This window comes from Podarcis cretensis (genome assembly GCF_951804945.1).
Source record: "Podarcis cretensis genome assembly, chromosome: 4".
In the NCBI taxonomy this organism is placed as follows: domain Eukaryota; kingdom Metazoa; phylum Chordata; class Lepidosauria; order Squamata; family Lacertidae; genus Podarcis; species Podarcis cretensis.
Window position 1 is genome coordinate 10102395 of NC_137173.1, and position 19322 is coordinate 10121716.

The 19322-nt window shown below is 47.1% G+C and overlaps 1 protein-coding gene and 1 long non-coding RNA gene across 6 annotated transcripts; one reads left to right on the forward strand and one right to left on the reverse strand.

The window, feature by feature from the left end:
* Positions 1-200: 200 nt before the first annotated feature.
* AAMDC (adipogenesis associated Mth938 domain containing) lies at positions 201-17202 on the forward strand. 5 transcript variants are annotated; one of them, XM_079974244.1, is made up of 4 exons: positions 201-285; positions 10143-10295; positions 14366-14461; positions 16788-17199. In XM_079974244.1, the coding sequence occupies exons 2-4, from the start codon at positions 10164-10166 to the stop codon at positions 16926-16928; spliced, it is 369 nt and encodes a 122-aa protein (XP_079830370.1). In that variant the 5' UTR covers positions 201-285; positions 10143-10163; the 3' UTR covers positions 16929-17199. The 5 variants fall into 5 exon arrangements, with proteins under 5 accessions (XP_079830370.1, XP_079830369.1, XP_079830368.1 ...); XM_079974243.1 differs by lacking the exon at positions 201-285 and adding an exon at positions 335-465; XM_079974242.1 differs by lacking the exon at positions 201-285 and adding an exon at positions 386-509 and having other exon boundaries at positions 16788-17198.
* Positions 16245-16781, reverse strand: LOC307215218. Its single transcript, XR_013838396.1, has 2 exons — positions 16537-16781; positions 16245-16505 (listed from the first exon to the last, which is right to left on the reverse strand). It is a non-coding gene; the product is annotated as an uncharacterized lncRNA (long non-coding RNA).
* Positions 17203-19322: the final 2120 nt, after the last annotated feature.

The window sequence follows — 19322 nt, forward strand, 5'->3', positions numbered from 1 at the left end:
GAGGGGAGGAGCGAAGGAGGCCGGCAGGGGGCGCTGCGGGCGGAGCGCGCCATCCCGGCATGCGTCGCGCGGAGGAGACGAGACGGTGCGCTCAAGGAGAAGGAGGACGCTGGGGGAAAGAGCGGCCCGGGCCCCTTCTAGGAAACCCCGCGCTTGTTGTTTTCCCTGTGGCTGAGGCTGCGGAGGGGGCGGGCTGCCGGGGTTGGATTGGGAGGGCGGGCGAGAGAGGAGCGGGGGCGGGGATAGAATGCCACCCCGGCCAATCGCGACGGAGGCTTGGGAAAGGTGTGTGGCGGCCATAATAATAATAAAAGGAGGGGGGAGGAAAGCGGCTGTAGCGCCTCAGAAAAGGGGGGCGTGGCCGAAGGGAAGAAGTGGGCGTGAGGAAGCTTGTCAGTGGGCGCGGGCCGTGTCGGTATAGTGGCTGCGTCCAATGACGGGCAGCAGAGGGCGCGTCCCGCCAGGGTAAAGCGGGGAGGGGAGGAAAGGCAGGTTGTTGGTAAGCGCAGGTAAGGTTTGGAGGGGAGCGGACTGGACCACTGTGTGTGAGGGGGGGGGTGAAATTACCGCTGGCGCTGCAGTGAGAGTAGTTCTGCGGGGGGATAAATGGGACGGCTCATTTCCATGCACCCCTTTGGTGTTCGGAGGGAGGATTTAATGGGATATTTACCTGAGATCTCGCGGGGGGCGGGGCGTGGAGAAACCTCTCAATTCATAACTTCGCTTAATTCTTTGTAAAGTGCTTTGTGGCACCTCAGAGACAAACATGAATAAGACTTAAGAGAGTTATTATATAGTGCTGCTGCTATTATTATTATTATTATTATTATTATTATTTTCTTGAATTTTTCTGCGAGTTTTTCTTGATTTTGTCTGCTTTCTCTTTTGTAAACCACTCTGAAGTTATTGTTTTTAAAGGTGGTGTATACATTTTGTGAATGAACAAATAAATATTTGTTTAGATAAATTTAAATTTAGATAAATATTTATACACTGCCTTTCCCCGCCCCCCACAACAGGGAACCAAGGCGGCTTACAGACAGAAATAAGAAATGCAACAAATGTAGGCAAAAAACAATCTTAACATTGATAGGACTAGCGATGTTAAATTCTCGAGAATAATCTTTTGAAGAATATTCTTGAGAATATTCTTGGTTAATGAGGTGTGTACATTTAAAGCAGCTGCGTAGACGACACAGAATTTACAGTTTGTGGAGAATATTCTCCGGAAAATTTTCTAGCAGAGAATATTCTCACATCACTAGATAGGTTTTTATGTGTATATATGGCTTTAGTCCTATCAAAACCATACAAACAGTCACAGCAAAAACAGCATGGCACAAGCCCTTTCTTTAAAAGCATTCAGTTTCCCAAAGGCTTTTGGGACAAGAAATTCTCCCCCTGCCAGCAGAAGTATAGCAAGGAGGGAGCCAGTCTTATCGCTAAGGAAGAAGCTCCAAAGTCTGGGAGCAGCCACAGAGAAGGCCCTTTTCCCCCTCCACAACTGCTTAAAGCCATCTTTATTTTATACACAGAAAAGAAAATGGCAAAGAGGCTTGCATCACTAACAAACTTCAAAATAGAATACAGATTATCTGAAGAAGTGTGCATGCACACGAAAGCTCATACCAATAACAAACTTAGTTGGTCTCTAAGGTGCTAAGGACGCAGGTGGCGCTGTGGGTTAAAGCCTCAGCGCCTAGGGCTTGCCGATCGAAAGGTCGGCGGTTCGAATCCCTGCGGCGGGGTGCGCTCCCGCTGCTCGGTCCCAGCGCCTGCCAACCTAGCAGTTCGAAAGCACCTCCGGGTGCAAGTAGATAAATAGGGACCGCTTACCAGCGGGAAGGTAAACGGCATTTCCGTGTGCGGCTCTGGCTCGCCAGAGCAGCGATGTCACGCTGGCCACGTGACCCGGAAGTGTCTCCGGACAGCGCTGGCCCCTGGCCTCTTAAGTGAGATGGGCGCACAACCCCAGAGTCTGTCAAGACTGGCCCGTACGGGCAGGGGTACCTTTACCTTTACCTTTTAAGGTGCTACTGGAAGGAATTTTTTTTATTTTGCTTCGACTACGGCAGACCAGCACAACTAACCTACCTGTAACAAACTTCAAGCTACACTTCAGGAAATAGATAACCATGGAGTAAGTCTTACTGAACTTCTGGGTAAACATACTCAGGGTTACGCTATGTGTCTTCATAGTAAGTTTTGTGGCACCTCTTAAAGGTTAACACATTTTATTGTGGGGTATAAGCTTTCACCGGCCAGAGTCCACTTCAATAGAAGCGTTATCCTCGATAGGTGCATATATGTAAACTGCACTCTGTGCATCCGAAACCTCTACCACCATAATGGTTAATCTGTAAAAGGTTTTCACATCTCAGCGGCCCATGGAGCTGGACTACCTGAAATAAGGTGAGCTTTCGTTCATATAATTTTAAAACACTAATTTGAGTCCGGCAATTTTATCTGTTTAAATATTATTATTATTATTATTATTATTAGTTATTATTTCTACCCTGCCCATCTGGCTGGGTTTCCCCAGCCACTGGGTGGCTTCCAACAGATGGTTAAAAATATATTAAAGCATTAGTCGTTAAAAACTTTCCTAAATAGGGCTGCCTTCCCTAAACCTCACAGAAACTTCAGTTGGTCCAAAATGCAGCAGCCAGATCACTGGCTGGCGTTCTGTTTAGATCTCGTGTAACCTCAGTTTTAAAACAGCTGTACTGGTTGCTAATTCATTTCCGGGCCCAATTTAAGGTGCTCAGGTTTGTGTTTAAAGCCCCAAATGACTCAAGCCCTAAATGATTAAAAGGCCACGCCCTTCCCTACAGTCCCTCATGGGTGCTGAAATCGGCAGAGGGGCCCCTCTTGGTAGTCCCTCTACCCTCGGAGGCATTGGGGGATGGTGGTCTGGGTGAGGGCCTTCTCTGTGGTGGCCCCTAAGCTGTGGAACTCCCCATTGAGAGGTGTTTCTGGCACCTTCATAATGCAGCTTCCAGAGAATGCTGAGATGCACCTTTTTACCCTGGTTTTTGACACTTGAGGTATATATTTTTAAGACCCGCCTTATTCTACGGGTAATAGGGCAGCATATAAATTTAATAAATAAATAAAATAAAAGATAAATTCTTATGATTGTAAGTTATTTAACCCAACCTGGAACCTTAGGGTGAAGGATGGGTAATTATTGATGATTACAATAGGGATATTGGCGTTCTTATCTTCTTTTTTTGTGTACCAATTGTACTACAAAATGTGTATGTTCTAATTGCATTTGGTGGTTTTATCCGTGTAGTTGTGTTTATGCATGTTTCAGGGGTGCCATCTCACCCTCAGGGTTGTAGGTGCCCGCTGCCACAATGCGGATATGCAACATCGAGAGACTGCCTCTGCTTGTGAACCACACACCCCAGAAAAGGGTGACTCGCTGGCTAGTTGCAGAGGGTGGAACTGAATTGCTTCTCTCTCAGACACAGTGCTACTGCCGCCTTTTCTCATTGACTCTGGCTTTTCTCATTGACCCTGTGGGTGCCTGGCTACCACAATTTTATTATTTTGGGTGCCCAAGCAGTTGGCTGGAGTTGGCTCCTATGGCATGTTTGTGTCTGATACTCAAGTTGCAAAGGCCCAAGTCTGATGTAAATACCGGTAAATATCTTATCTATCTAGAACTGGTCCTTAAGAAAGGCCCCTTCAGTCTGTTTGATTAAAAGGAGGGTAGAATGTTCTTGCACTGCTTCTGCTACTCTGTGCAAAGGGCGTGCAGCAGTGGTGCCAAAGGTGTGGTCTATTTGCCAGCCTTACTTATTTTAATTCATATCCTATCTCTTGGTTATGGATATGGTTTTCCCATTCTCAGTCAACAAGAAATGACAATTTGTTACTTTGTGAGTGACCTGCAATGAACCTTGGCGGGTGGCGCTGTGGGTTAAACCACAGAGCCTAGGACTTGCCGATCAGAAGGTCAGAGGTTCGAATCCCCGCGACGGGGTGAGCTCCCGTTGCTCCCTGCTCCTGCCAACCTAGCAGTTCGAAAGCATGTCAAAGTGCAAGTAGATAAATAGGTACCGCTCCGGCGGGAAGGTAAACGGCGTTTCCGTGCGCTGCTCTGATTCTCCAGAAGCGGCTTAGTCATGCTGGCCACATGACCCGGAAGCTGTACGCCGGCTGCCTTGGCCAATAAAGCGAGATGAGCGCCGCAACCCCAGAGTCGGCCACGACTGGACCTAATGGTCAGGGGTCCCTTTACCTTTATTGTCCTTCTCTTCTTTTGTACATCGGATTAAAACCCTATTCTGGTTTTAATCAAATCACAATTGCCCATGACGAGCCAGCTCAGCCCAGTGATTCCATCGACCAAAGCATTGCTTGGATCCCCTAATTGCTTCCAGCGGTTTGAGACCCGCGGGCGCTGCCTGGCTTTAAAAAAAAAAAAAAAATTGCCCATGACACCCAAACACAGGAAACTGCTTTGTATAAAGCTGATTTGGTTAGAACAAAACACATTTGATTGGTGCTTTCAGGACTTGGTTTGTAAACAACCCACAGTTTCCTGAGTTTGGATGTCACAGGGAACTGTGGTTAGTTTGACATCGCAAGCAGAAACCTTCAATCTCTTCCTTGCTGCTGTGCAATGGGGAACACATGATCCTAGGCTTGAAACGACTTGTTCACAGAGCAGGAAACTACTACGCTAAACCACAACAGAACGTTAAAACAGCAGCTTAAAAACCCTGCGTGAATTTAAAAGTCTTTACCTGGCTCCAGAAAGGTGATCAAGAGTGCACCAACGGAGCTGGAACCCAACAGCCCCCTTCTTCATAGCAACGCACTTCATTACACAGGAGCAACATTTGGAGCAGTTCCTCCAAATAGGATCTTAAGATTCAGGTAGACATAAGCAGAAAGAGGAACCATTTCAGATTACTTGGTCCTGAGCCATTTAAGGCCTTACAGGGTAAACAGGAAGCCTTCAGCAACGAAGGCTGCATTTCTTTCTGAGCAGCCTTGCAGAGGCTAAAGTGAGGTTAAAGTGGGTGGTGCAATGAATGTAAATTTTGCTTTGCTTCTGAAATGGCTGGTTGAGAAGCAGGCCTTTCAACTGGGTCAAGAAATGGACTTTTAATACTCTTCCAGTCCTAGTTTGAACCAGCCGCAGTTTCCGGACCTTTTCCAGTACTAAACCATAGTTTCCAGTTGCACCTCTACTAAAAAAAAAAGAGTGTTGTCGTTGTTTTGAATTAAAGCTTAGGTGTTATCCCTGCTCTTTTGCCACCAAACATGTGTCTTTTTTAAAAAAAAAAAATGATTGTTACATTCTGCTTTTGTGTCCACAGGATTAAGCATGCACCCTAATGGGGGCACTGATGGTTCTTGCTCATTAATTTGGCAGCGTGGGGGGAAGAGTGAGCGAAAATACACTTTTCTCATGCTGGGTGGGCAGACAATCTTTGATGCGTCCAGACCCTTAGCGCTGATTCTTCTTGGCTTGGCATTTTGAAGCAGCGTGTTGGAGTCTTCTCTTGGCGATAAGGCAGGGAGCGAGGTTGAAAGGTTAGCCTTGCGTTATTTGATCCTTTGTGCCCCTGTCAGCAGGCATTCCTGCACAGGAAAAAAATATCTGTTAATCCAAGACTTCACTTATATATGAAGGAAGAGAGGGAGGTGAGTTGTTGTTTTTTTAATGGCGGCAATGATCTCCTTGCAAAGGATTTATCGGGAGAAAAACCTGAACAATTTAAAGAACCGTAGAGGTGTGTAGTAAGACACATCTTGGACTGAGACTCCAGATTTAGCTGAAGCAAGAGCACTGAGCTGCTTTGCTTTGAGGCTCCTGCCACTTGGCGTGGAATAGAAATCGCTTTTATTTATGTAAGCATTGCAGAAGAGCAAGTGGTGATGCTTCGAGCAATTGTTAACATTCAGCGGAAGTCGGTTCCAGAGAAATTGGCAAGGTTCTACGCATACAGTTATGCCGCGCTTGGAAGAGTTGGGCCCCATCTGCACTTAAAGCAGTATCGTACCACTTTAAAAGTAATGGCTTCCCCTCAAAGAATCCTGGGAACTGTAGTTTAAGGATGCTGAGAGTTCCAAGGTGACCCCTATTCCCCTCACAGGGCTACAGTTCCCTAAGTGGTTTAACAATCCATCTGTTTTCCCAAACTACTCTGGAAATTGTAGCTCTTATTCTTGTTGTTTAGTCGTGTCTGACTCTTCATGACCCCATGGACCAGAGCATGCCAGGCACTTCTGTCTTCCACTGCCTCCCGCAGTTTGATCAAACTCATGCTGGTAGCTTCGAGAACACTGTCCAACCATCTCGTCCTCTGTTGTCCCCTTCTCCTTGTGCCCTCCATCTTTCCCAACATCAGGGTCTTTTCCAGGGAGTCTTCTCTTCTCATGAGGTGGCCATTGGAGCCTCAGCTTCAGGATCTGTCCTTCCAGTGAGCACTCAGGGCTGATTTCCTTAAGAATGGATCGGTTTGATCTTCTTGCAGTCCATGGGACTCTCAAGAGTCTCCTCCAGGACCATAATTCAGAAGCATCCATTCTTCGGCGATCAGCCTTCTTTATGGTCCAGCTCTCTCTTCCATACATCACTACTGGGAAAACCATAGCTTTAACTATACGGACCTTTGTTGGCAAGGTGATGTCTCTTAGCACCCTTTAAAGGTAAAGGGACCCCTGGCCATTAAATCCAGTTGCAGACGACTCTGGGGTTGCGGTGCTCATCTCTCTTTACTGGCCACTGGAGCCAGCGTTTGTCCCCAAACAGCTTCCGGGTCATGTGGCCAGCAGGACTAAGCCGCTTCTAGTGAACCAGAGCAGCGCACAGAAACGCTGTTTACCTTCCTGCCGAAGCGGTACCTATTTATCTACTTGCACTTGACGTGCTTTCGAAATGCTAGGTTGGCAGGAGCTGGGACAGACCGATGGGAGCTCACGCCGTCGCGGGGATTCGAACCACCAACCTTCTGATCGGCAAGCCCTCGGCTCAGTGGTTTAGACCACAGCGCCACCCACGTCCCCTTAGCACCCTTAGCAAACCACATCTCTCAAAATTCTTTGGGGAAAGCCATGACTATTTAAGGTTGTAGGATACTTATTGGTCAGACTTGGAGCAACAAAAGGAAGGGGGATCAGAGGCCTGCAACTCCAAGAGAGGGGTGTGTGAGAGAGAAACCCCAAGAGAGGGGTGTGTGAGAGAGAAACAGTATGTGAGATTCTTCTTTCTTTAGCAATCACTCTTGGCCGAGTAAGATTGACTTCCATGAGCATGGTCTAAACAGTGTCTCAGTAGGTGACTGTGGAGGCCAATTCTGGATGCACACGTCCTTCCACAGTGGGGACACAGGTTTCCGGGCGGGAGTTGATCATGGTGAGGGTTTGCCAAGCATGCCTTCCTCTTGGCACATTTCTCCCTTGCGTCCTGAATTCGAGCATCTTCAAAGCCCATGACACCTTTGGTAAAAGCTGTTCTCCAGTTGGAGTGCTCACAGGCCAGTGTTTCCCAGCTTCCCGGCAGAAGAAGAGGAGGCTGCGCCCCCAGCAGTGGGGTGCCATTGCGGCTGCCCCACCCACCCACGCTGGGCACCACGCCCCCACAGGTGTGTCATGCCCCCAGGATGTGTGCCAGCCACGCCCACGCCTGCTCTCTGCCCCCCCCCCCGGTGCCGGAGCATAAAGCTCTGCCACTGTCCCAGCTGTTAGTGTTTATGCTTCATTTTTTTAGATTTGCCTTGAGAGAGTCTTTAAACCTCTTTTGCTGTCCACCGGCATTATGCTTTCCATTCTTAAGTTGGGAATAGAGTAGTTGCTTTGGAAGGCGATAATCGGGTATCCGAACAACACGACCAAGTCAATGAAGTTGATGCTGAAGAATCATTGCTTCGACACTCAGCGTCTACCTTCCGCCACTCATTTTCTCTTGCAGTTTACTCTTGCGGATACTTCTGTCCTTTGCAGAGTGTGCTAGTTTCTGTACACACACTCCTGGCAAGTGAGAAGCCTCAGCAGAGTTTGAGGACACAGTCCAGCCAGGCAAAAACACTCCTCTGGAGGACCAATGGGGCTATGTGGCTTAAGGAGAGCCACCGAGTTCAGAGAGAGAGAACTGGCGAGGCTGCATTTGGTCCTTGAGGCAGAGGCTTCCCATCCCAGCTTTAGTGTAATAAGGAGAACACCCACGTCTTCACAGGTGTGGATTGATTAGACCAGGTAGATCATGATCTAACAGTAGATCATTGGACATCTGTGGTAGATCACTGGTAGATCACGGGCTCCCCCCAAAGAAGCTCAACATTTACAGCCTGCACCCTCAAAAAACGGGGCTTTCCACTTCCCTAAAAAAAGCTTAATAGCAAGAGCAGTTAGACAATGGAATATAGAGGGTACATAGGAAGTGGAGGGATACCAGATTAGACAATTGGTTCAACCATATCATAGGGTGGCACAGTGGTCTAAACCACTGAGCCTTGTGGGCTTGCCGATCGGAAGGTTGAGGGTTCGAATCCCTGCAACGGGGTGAGTTGCTCTGTCCCAGCTCCTGCCAACCTAGCAGTTCAAAAGCACAACAGCGCAAGTAGATAAATAAGTACGGCTGTGGCAGGAAGGTAAACAGCATTTCCGTACACTCTAGTTTCCGTCAACGGTGTTCCATTGCGCCAGAAGCAATTTAGTCCTGCTGGCCACATGACCCAGAAAGCTGTCTGTGGACAAACGCCGGCTCCCTCAGCCTGAAAGCAAGATGAGCGCCGCACCCCATAGTCACCTTTGACTGGACATAACCTTTTACCTTTACCTATACCCAGTGCTTTTTTCTGGGGGGACGCAGGGGGGTGCATACCCCTAAACATTTTGTGCATCTACTGTTAGATCCCGGGAGGTTTTGGTAGATAGCGATTGATCGCTGGGTCCCTTTCCATTATTGAATTAGAATCCCCGCCCCCATGGCCCACCCTCCACGATCTGCAGAATGGAAGGCGGAGTATACTGATCTGTTGGTGAGTGTCTGTTCCCCTTCTTTCCTAAAAAAAAGATCAACAACTTTGCCTTTAACTCACAAAAAACTGGGATTTCCTCCTTCCTAAAACATGCTCAATAACTTTGACCTGAACCCCCCAAAAGGGGGTCAACCACTGCCAGTTTACAACACTGTGAGTAGATCGCAGTCTCTTGGAAGTTGACCACCCCTAGATTAGACTATACCCCATAATGATTTTGGGGTGAAACCCTTTACCCGAAAACGGGGCTCCTCCAATAGGGAATGGCTCCTTCGCTCAGACACTGTCAGAAGAGTCTACTACCTTTTCTTGATAGCTTTTAAAACCACAGTGAGGTTGGGAAGTGATCCATAATGAATTTTTAAAAAATGTTGAAGTACTTTCTCCCCCTCAAAATAGAGTCCTTTCTTATCGGGGATAATTCAGACGGAAATTCCCAGGTGTTGAAAAAGGTTATGTATGCCGCTACTGCAGCCCGTGTTTTGTTAGCCCAAAATGGAAAACGAACGAGGTCCCAACCAAAGCAGAATGGCAACTGAAGTTGACAGAATATGCCCAACTCGCAGACCTAACATATAAAACAAGAGAACAAGAAGAACATACGTGCAGAGAAGTTTAGGAAACATTTATTGAATATATGGGAAATAATTGTGTACAGCTGAAAATGCTGGCAGCATTAAGATAAATTCAATGGTGTAAATAAGTTTTGATGGATGCAATAAATGGAATACTGAATGGTATAGTTTTTGTAAAATATGCAGGGATTTATGATATGTAAAATGAACCATGGAACGAGAAGGGAAGATATCCTTAAGATATCTGTATCTTAAGGATGTAAAATGAATACTTTAAATTGTAAAGCAGAATTTTTTTTATACACACACACACACACACAGTGGTACCTTGGGTTAAGTACTTAATTCGTTCCGGAGGTCCGTACTTAACCTGAAACTGTTCTTAACCTGAAGCACCACTTTAGCTAATGGGGCCTCCCGCTGCTGCCGCACCGCTGAAGCATGATTTCTGTTCTCATCCTGAAGCAAAGTTCTTAACCTGAAGGTACCACTGTATACACACATACCTAAAACCACTGTTAGAGCACTGGGCTGTTCTCATGTTCACTCTCTTATCTTTCAGGCAGTCAAAATCCATCTGAAGATGTCCTCTCCTGAAATCGCTTCTCTGTCTTGGGGCCGGATGACTGTCAAAGGCTGTTCCACGACTTACAAGGACTGTAAAGTCTGGCCTGGGGGCAGTCGGACTTGGGACTGGAGAGAGACGGGAACTGACGTACGTGCCTTTGCTCACCCTCTTCTTAGTTATCTGGGGGCCACTTGGGTATTGTAGACTTGGGCTGTATCTACACAGCTATAAAAAAACTCTCTGGAAAAACCCCCGTTTTCATAGAGTTCCAATTTCAGCTCTACAGCGCCATCTGGTGTTGCAGTGTTGTAACACGTTTATAACGCTTTATTTTTGCTAATGTAGCCAAGTCTTTGGAAGCGGTTTCAGAAAAGGGCACCCAAAGTGATCGAAGGGGGTGGAGTGACTCCCTATGAGAAAAGGCTGAGGCATTTGGGCCTTTGAGTTTAGAGAAAAGGCAGGTATTTGGCGACCTGGCTGAAATTTATGAAATTGCAACATGGCACGGAGAAAGTGGGAAGAGAAGGTTTTGCCCCTCTTTGTGCTAGAAATTGTGAATATCCAATGAAGCTGAATGTTGGAAGATTCAGGGTAGATAAAAGAAAGTTCTGCTTTATGCAGCACCTTGTTAGACTGCAGAACTCTCTTCCACAGGAGGCAGCTATGGCCACAAACTTGGATGGCTTTAAAAGCAGATTAGACCAGATTCATGACTTTCAGACATTAAGAGCTGTTCGGTAGTGGGGGGCGGTCTCACTTCATTCTATTTCCTGCCTCCCATGCCACAGTTTCCTTCCTCCCAATAATCTTCCTTTCTAATTCTCAGGGACCTACATAGCTATTGAATATTGCATGCTGGGAGCGAAGAAATCTGCTCTATGTGCTGTAGGGCAGTTCATAAAAAGACTTTCCCCCCTGAAATGCCTGCTCCAAAAGTCTTATCTTACTACACTAGGGATTATATAACTATGTCTGAAATTTCATGCATATCAGTTAATATCTTGACCCTCCTCCACAAAAATGATGATAATATAATAAAAAAAAGTTATACCCCGCCCTTCCCGATTCAGAATACTGGGCTCAGGGCAGCTAACAATAAATTTAAAACAATTGATGCAACAAAAACAGCTTAAAATACAGTATAAAACATGAATAACAATAAATTCAAAATTCAAAAATCAATTTAGGGGGGAAATCCATCCAATAAGCATTAAATGATGACCAGGGCTAGCTGGCTAAATTAGTCCTATTTGGGCCAGTAAGGAAACCAGGGGAGAATTAGCTGTGGGATCCCAGAGCGGGTAATCTTCATAAAAAGAGGAGAGGGAGGGAAGGAAGGGGAATGAAAGATCAGGCTAAGTTCAAATTGAAAGCCAGGCGAAAATAGCTGTTTACTTGGCCGTTTTCCTATGTAATGAAGGCTGAAATTTCCATTCAGTGGAGCAGGGTCAAGATATTAACTGATATGCATGAAATTTCAGATATAACTATATAATACCTAGTTTAGTAAGATAAGACCTTTGGAGCAGGCATTTTTTTTTTAAAAAAAAAAAGTTTTTTATGAACCGCCCTAATGTGCTGTGGGTTTCATCTAAAACAATAGAATAGACCTTTGCAGCGGTGGGGCGGGGGGGATAGAGGAAGGGAATTTTCTCCCTGTTTTCACAGCAGCTACTATTTTTTACTTTAAATAATTTTTTTAAAAAGAAGCCTCAGCTGCCGCAGCTCTCATAAACCCAGTTATCTCCTTCTGCCCCTTCACTCCAGACTAATCAGTTCCAACTTGGGGTGCCCACTTCAGCTCACTTCAAGGTCCTATTTTCTAAAAGACTTTGGCTGATATCTGGGTTCTCCCCCACCCCTTTCTCCCTGTAAAAGAAAATAAAAATTTTGTTTTGCTAAAACATGACACACACACACACACCACATACACACACACATCAGGTCTTTTGTGCTGCCTGGAAATAAAATCCTCTTTTTCTTCCTCTTTCACGGCACTGCTGTTTCCAGAGCGCTCCTTGCTGGCAGCAGAACCTTTCAACCAGCCAATTATTGTAATTACAGTAAGCCCAGACCTCCTTTTTCTTTTGTTGGGGTTGTCATGTGACCACCATTAAAAGTGTTCCAGAGTGTTTGGGGCTGGGCTTTTTTTAAAAAAAGCTAGGGGGAAGAAAAACCTTTCTCTCCCTCCTTCTGTCTGCCAGGCAAATCACAATTTGAATTATCCTGCATGCCTGTCCTATTCCATGTTGCCCGTTGCAAAGATAATCTGTCCCCAGCTGGGTTAAACCAAGTGAATTTACCGCTTTCACAACTGCGGTCCAGCCTTAGCAGGTTAGGGGGTAATACTTGACCGCAAAAAGGCCTTATCTGGAAGGCAGGTAAAATGTCAATGATGCCTACCTGCACCTTGAACGAAACCGCCCATTTGGACAGAAGCCAGAAGTTCTTAGGCTGTGGGGCAGTTACGAAACAAAAAAACGCTGCGAAGCTTCTGTCGGAAGCTAAAAATAGTCTGGCAAATGCTCGGAAGTCTATTTGGAACAGCTGTGCATTGTGTGCAAACGTCTTGTCTGCAAACTTCACAGACTGTGGATGGCTGCCAGCCGTCCACTCATTATGCAGATTTAAGTTACGAATTGCAACGTCAAGTTTAGCAGAAGTAACAACTGAAATGAAAAGGACACGTCTGTCTGCCTTTGTTGTTGTTTAGTCATTTAGTCGTGTCCGACTCTTCGTGACCCCATGGACCAGAGCACGCCAGGCACTCCTGTCCTCCACTGCCTCCCGCAGTTTGGTCAAACTCATGCTGGTAGCTTCGAGAACACTGTCCAACCATCTCATCCTCTGTTGTCCCCTTCTCCTTGTGCCCTCCATCTTTCCCAACATCAGGGTCTTTTCCAGGGAGTCTTCTCTTCTCACGAGGTGGCCAAAGTCTTGGAGCCTCAGCTTCAGGATCTGTCCTTCCAGTGAGCACTCAGGGCTGATGTCCTTCAGAATGGATCGGTTTGATCTTCTTGCAGTCCATGGGACTCTCAAGAGTCTCCTCCAGGACCATAATTCAGAAGCATCCATTCTTCGGCGATCAGCCTTCTTTATGTTCCAGCTCTCACTTCCATACACCACTACTGGGAAAACCATAGCTTTAACTATATGGACCGTTGTTGGCAAGGTGATGTCTCTGCTTTTTAAGATGCTGTCTAGGTTTGTCATTGCTTTTCTCCCAAGAAGCAGGCGTCTCTTAATTTTGTGACTGCTGTCACCATCTGCAGTGATCAGATGTCTGCCTTAGTATACCAAAACATCTCTTACCCTCATACAGTTCTTAATGTTGAGTAAAAAAATCTCCTTTCTTATAACTTCCCTCCAGGGCAGAAAATAAGCATGCTCCATCTTCCACGTGACAGTTCTTTAGATATTTGAAGAAGGCTAATAATAATAATACCAATACCCCACCCATCTGGCTGGGTTTCCCCAGCCACTCTGGGTGGCTTTCAACAGAGGATTAAAATACAACAATCTATTAAACATTAAAAGCTTCCCTAAACAGGGCTGCCTTCAGATGTCTTCTAACAGTCTGGTAGTTGTTTTTCTCTTTGACATCTGATGGGAGGACGTTCCACAGGGCGGGTGCCACTACCAAGAAGGCCCTCTGCCTGGCTCCCTGTAACTTGGCTTCTCGCAGCGAGGGAACCACCAGAAGGAGCTGGACCTCAGTGTCTGGGCAGAACGATGGGGGTGGAGACGCTCCTTCAGGTATACTGGGCCGAGGCCATTTAGGGCTTTAAAGGTCAGCACCAACACTTTGAATTGTGCTCGGAAACATACTGGGAGCCAGTGTAGGTCTTTCAAGAGCGGTGTTATGTGGTCTTGGTGGCCGCTCCCAGTCACCAGTCTGGCTGCTGCATTCTGGATTAGTTGTAGTTTCCGGGTCACCTTCAAATGTAGCCCCACATAGAGCGCATTGCAGTAGTCCAAGCAAGAGATAACCAGAGCATGCACCACTCTTCATACACAACTCCTTCAACCGTTCCTCATAAGGCTTGGTTTCCAGACTCTTGATCATCTTGGTTGCCCTTCTCTGCACACGTTCCAGCTTGTCAACATCCTTCTTAAATTGTGGCACCCAGAACTGGACACAGGGCTCCAGGCAGGGTGTAACCAAGGTGGAGCAGAGCCTTATTATTTTACACCCTTCCCCTTACTTCCAAACGCAGCATGTTCCAGGCGTGCAGCCCGCAGATGTGGAAGAAGTTGTTCGGAAGGGCGCCGAGACGTTAGTGATCGGCCGTGGCATGAGTGAAGCCTTGCAGGTATTTTTGCTAAGCTTGGTGGGACTGGGAGTCTGGTTGCAAAATTCAGAATCCAGAATTCCAGCACCTATTATTGGAGGTCCTGCATAGCATTCTATTGCCAGCCAATTGACAGTAGCTAAGTATTATTCTAGGGACACAGGTGGCGCTTTGGTCTAAACCACAGAGTCTAGGACTTGCCGATCAGAAAGTTGGCGGTTCAAATCCCCGCGACAGGGTGAACTCCCGTTGCTCGGTCCCTGCTCCTGCCAACCTAGCAGTTCGAAAGCACGTCATAGTGCAAGTAGATAAATAGGTACCACTCCAGCGGGAAGGTAAATGGCGTTACCGTGCGCTGCTCTGGTTCACCAGAAGCGGCTTAGTCATGCTGGCCACATGACCCGGAAGCTGTATGCCAGCTCCCTCGGCCAATAAAGCGAGATGAGCGCCGCAACCCAGTCGGCCACGACTGGACCTAATGGTCAGGGGTCCCTTTACCTTTATGTATTATTCTAGATTTATTCATGAATAATACAGGGAAGCCCTGATTATGTTCCAGGTCTCCCTGTGTGTAACTGAAATCGCATATATTGGGAGTACCCTGGAGGGGCAGCAGGACTTGCACAGATGACATGCATGGAACTTTCTTCCTTGAACACCAGCTAAGATGGTCAATAAATACCAGGCAGCAGGATTTATTATTTTATTGTTTGGTCTTATGCTTTAATATTGTTTTAAGTCACTGCAATATATTTTTATGATACAGCGGTATATAAAAAAAAATTATAGGTAAATAAAACCAAGAGTTTTCAGGAGGTGTTTAATACCAGTGCAGCTCACTCTTGACAGCTAGCCTGGGTTCAAAACGTTACCCAGGTTCCAACTATGTAGAAATGGCTATGGGAATGTCTTGAACTAGCTGAAACTGACAGAGACTGGACAGATTTGATTCCTAAGAGGAACGGCATGTTTCATGGCACAAAGTCTGTTGAAAGTTGGGTGGTGGTTTTTTTGCAAATTTTGGAAACATTAGACTTGAAAGTCATTTATTTATGTGACGTGTGATTTATGCATACAGGTGGCAACCATTTCCGTGGAATGGTTCTGCCCCATTCCAGATCCAAAGGAACTAGGGACTGGGACGCTATCTAGTTTTCAGCATTGCAATATATCATCAGCTAAACACTGCAGTATACTGATACAACCCGAAAGTGTTTCTATGCGCGTGCATGCACAGAAGCGGTTTACCGCCGTATGCGCAGAAGCGGTCTGCTTCTCCTCGGGTTGCGAAAACCTCAGGATCCAGCCGGGCCTCCGGAACGGATCCTGTTCACAACCGGAGGTACCACTGTACGTACAGTCGTGCCTTGGCTCGTGAACACCTTGGGAGTTGAACGTTCCAGCTCCCGATCAAAACCCGGAAGTGAGTGTTCCAGTTTTTGAACGTTCTTTCGGAAGCCGAACATCCAACAGGGCTTCCGATTGGCTGCAGGAGCTTCCTGCAGCCAATCAGAAGCCGCGTTTTGGTTTTTTAACATTTCGGAAGCCAAACGGACTTCCGGAACAGATTCTGTTTGACTTCCAAGGTACGACTGTATATCATGATGTCGGAAATAAGGATGGCACTATGCAGAGGCATTGGCTGGCTTCATGGTTTTTCCTGCATCGTGATTTCAGCCAACACCTGCTCTTGTGATTTGTGCTCCCTGCAGGAGGCAGGGGGAGAGCTGAGTCGGCAGTTCACAGGGGCTGCAGGAATTGAGAGAAGCATCGGCTTGGGTTCACGGTTTTTCCCACATTGTGATTTTTGCATAGCACACACACACATCATGATACACGATACAGTGGTACCTCGGGTTACATACGCTTCAGGTTACAGACTCCGCTAACCTAGAAATATTACCTCGGGTTAAGCACTTTGCTTCAGGATGAGAACAGAAATCGTGCTCCGGCGGCGTGGCGGTAGCGGGAGGCCCCATTAGCTAAAGTGGTGCTTCAGGTTAAGAACAGTTTCAGGTTAAGAACAGACCTCCAGAACGAATTAAGTTCTTAACCAGAGGTACCACTGTATTTTGCCAGGCCAAAAATTATGAAACTGATATTACAATAGGGACTTCAGGCTGGTTTGGGACAATATATTGATATATTGCCCAGCCCTAAAAAGGACTTGCACATTGGCAGTTGTGAATCAATTGGATGAGCGCAAAACGGCCGCTGCCTGTATTTCAAAGTGTAAAAAAGAGAAAGGGAGCCGCTAACTGAGTTTCATGCATGTTAGCAATGAAGTTACAGCTTGTGGGCAAGAAGAGACTCCTGTCTGACTCTTTTCTCTTCCTGATTTCTCAAGGTGCCGTCATCCACTGTGGACTACCTGAAGAGCCATGGGATCGATGTGCTGGTTCTGCAGACAGAAAAAGCCGTGAAAGAGTACAACGCTTTGGCCAGCAAAGGGGCCAAAGTGGGTGGGGTCTTCCATTCCACCTGCTAGAGCAAACGTCCCCAACTTGGTATCCCCCAGATGATTTGGGTTCCAGCTCCCATGAGCCCCTGTGAGGCTGTCTGCGGGCACCAGGTTGGCAAAGCCTGCTTTCCACCGTCTTGTGCCTTCATGTGAATAAAAGAGAGCACTTTTGGGTCAGCAGGCAGTCTGTATGCGTCACTGTGTGCCAAGTCTTGAAAGCGTTCAAAACGAAACAACGAATGCTGAATTTCACTAGCCTAGGAGTCAAAAGGTTTAAAAGTGGGCAGCAGTCGTGCAGCCACACAGCCAAGAGTGCCTTGCAATTTCAGTTCAGGATTCCTGAACATTAAAGAGTCCTGCTGGATCAGGCCAGCGGCCGTCTAGTCCAGCATCCCGTTTTCACAGTGGCTAACCAGATGCCCGTGGAGAAACCATGGAAAGCATGGCGTTGCCACCTTTGGTCGGGCAAAATAAGGGACAGGTGGGGAGGATTGGGGGCAAAAATTTGCTTTACCTGGTGCAGAAATGACTTCAAAGCAATCCATTACAATGGGCTGTTTCCAATGCTGGTCATAAGTCATAGAGGACACCCAATGAAATTTGTGGATCTAAGCATAGCTGTCAACCGTCCCTTATTTGGTGGGAAACTCCCTTATCCCAGCGCGGTGTCCCGCTGCTGTCCCTTATTGATGATGTCCCTTAAATTTCCCAGGTTTCAAAGGAAGCAGCCCCTCTCCCTCTCTCCCTGCCGGCCAGGGAGGAGGGAGGCTCCAACTGTGTTGCTTAGCTGCATTGCTCACCCAATAAGGAGTCTAAGAACGACTGGGGGGTGGAGCTTGCATGCCTTGTGCCGATCAAATCGGCCACGTTGCTGGGGACTCGCCTTTGCTCAGCGCTTCCCAGCGGAGAGGTGACAGTGGTTTTCCTTGCTGCATCCCCTTTGCCACCGCTTGAGGCTTCGTTTGGCTGCTGGCTGGGCTTTCTGCCTTTGGCTCGAAGGGGCTCAGAAGTAGAACATACCTGTGCTTGGAAAATCCCTTATTTTGGCTGCTGATCCCTTATTTTCGAGGCTGCTGGTCCCTTATTTTCAAATCTGTAAGTTGACAGCTATGGATCTAAGTTAGCAATGGACATTGATTTTAATGATTCACATCCTCCCCACCTGCTGAATTTCCGCCTGTTAGAAAAATGGTCTAGAGTCCTGCAGCTCTGGGCAGACAGGCAAGATCAGGAAGCTAATCAAGCCATAGGCAAGCTGCCTTTGGCCACCCATTGTGAGGTTTCTTTAATGCAGAGCTGTGCAGGATTGCAGAATTGGGGATATTTGGCTTCAGGCAACATCACACATTCGCTCCAAGTGTTTTAAGGACATGTTTTTTGTTGCAGTGTAGTCACCCATGCAGTTGACCAGCAGGGGAAGTTTTAAGTCTGTCTGTCTCAAATTTGTAGTCCAACTACAGCTGGGGACCCAACTCCCATCTTTCCTAGCTGGCAAGACCAGTGGTCAGGGATGATGGGAGTTGTAGTCCAACAACCTCTGGAGACCCAAGTTTGAGAAACACTGTTTTAAGTTAATGGTAGAGTGGGAGCCTGCTCTGGGGATGTGGGAATAACAAGTCCATTTATGCCTTCAGATGTCGGGGTCAACATGCATGACCAGAGGCCCCCCCCTATTTAAACTGCTAGTCCGTTCCATACCTGGATGCAGATGTTTATTATTACTTAAATGCATTTATAAAATAACCAAAATTGCATGGCTAACCAAAGGGATGTGGGTTGCAGCAGGCACCAGCTACCGTATTTTTCGCTCTATAGGATGCACTTTTTCCCCTCCAAAAATTAAGGGGAAATGTGTGTGCGTCCTATGGAGCGAATGCAGGCTCCTTGGCTTCAGCGAAAGCAACGCGAAGCCTCCGAGGCGCAGAGGGAGCACTCCATCCGCGCTGAAGCCTGGAGAGCAAGAGGGGTCGGTGCGCACTGACCCTCTCGCTCTCCAGGCTTCACGGACAGCCGCCTGAAGCCTTTGGAGCACAGCAGGAACTCGCACTGCGCTCCAAAGGCTTCGGGTTCCTTTTGCTGAAGCCGGGAGAGCAAGACTCTCCTGGCTTCAGCAGAAAGGGAGAGCTGCGCAGCGCCCCTTCAGCAAAGCGGGAGGAGAAATGGAAGGGGGTCCATTTCTCCTGCCGCTTCGCTGAAGGGGCTCTGAGCAGAGAGGGGAAAAAATTTTTTTTCTTGTTCTCCCCCTCTAAAACAAGGTGCGTCCTATAGAGCGGAAAATACGGTACATTGCGAGGCACAGTGGCACATGTTAAAAAATCAGAGAGCCTTGAATAAATTAATGGTGGTCCCAACAGCAGGAGAGACTATGAACCACACTTTTAAGATAAGGGAGTTGTTCTCAAGGACGACTGCTGTAGACAG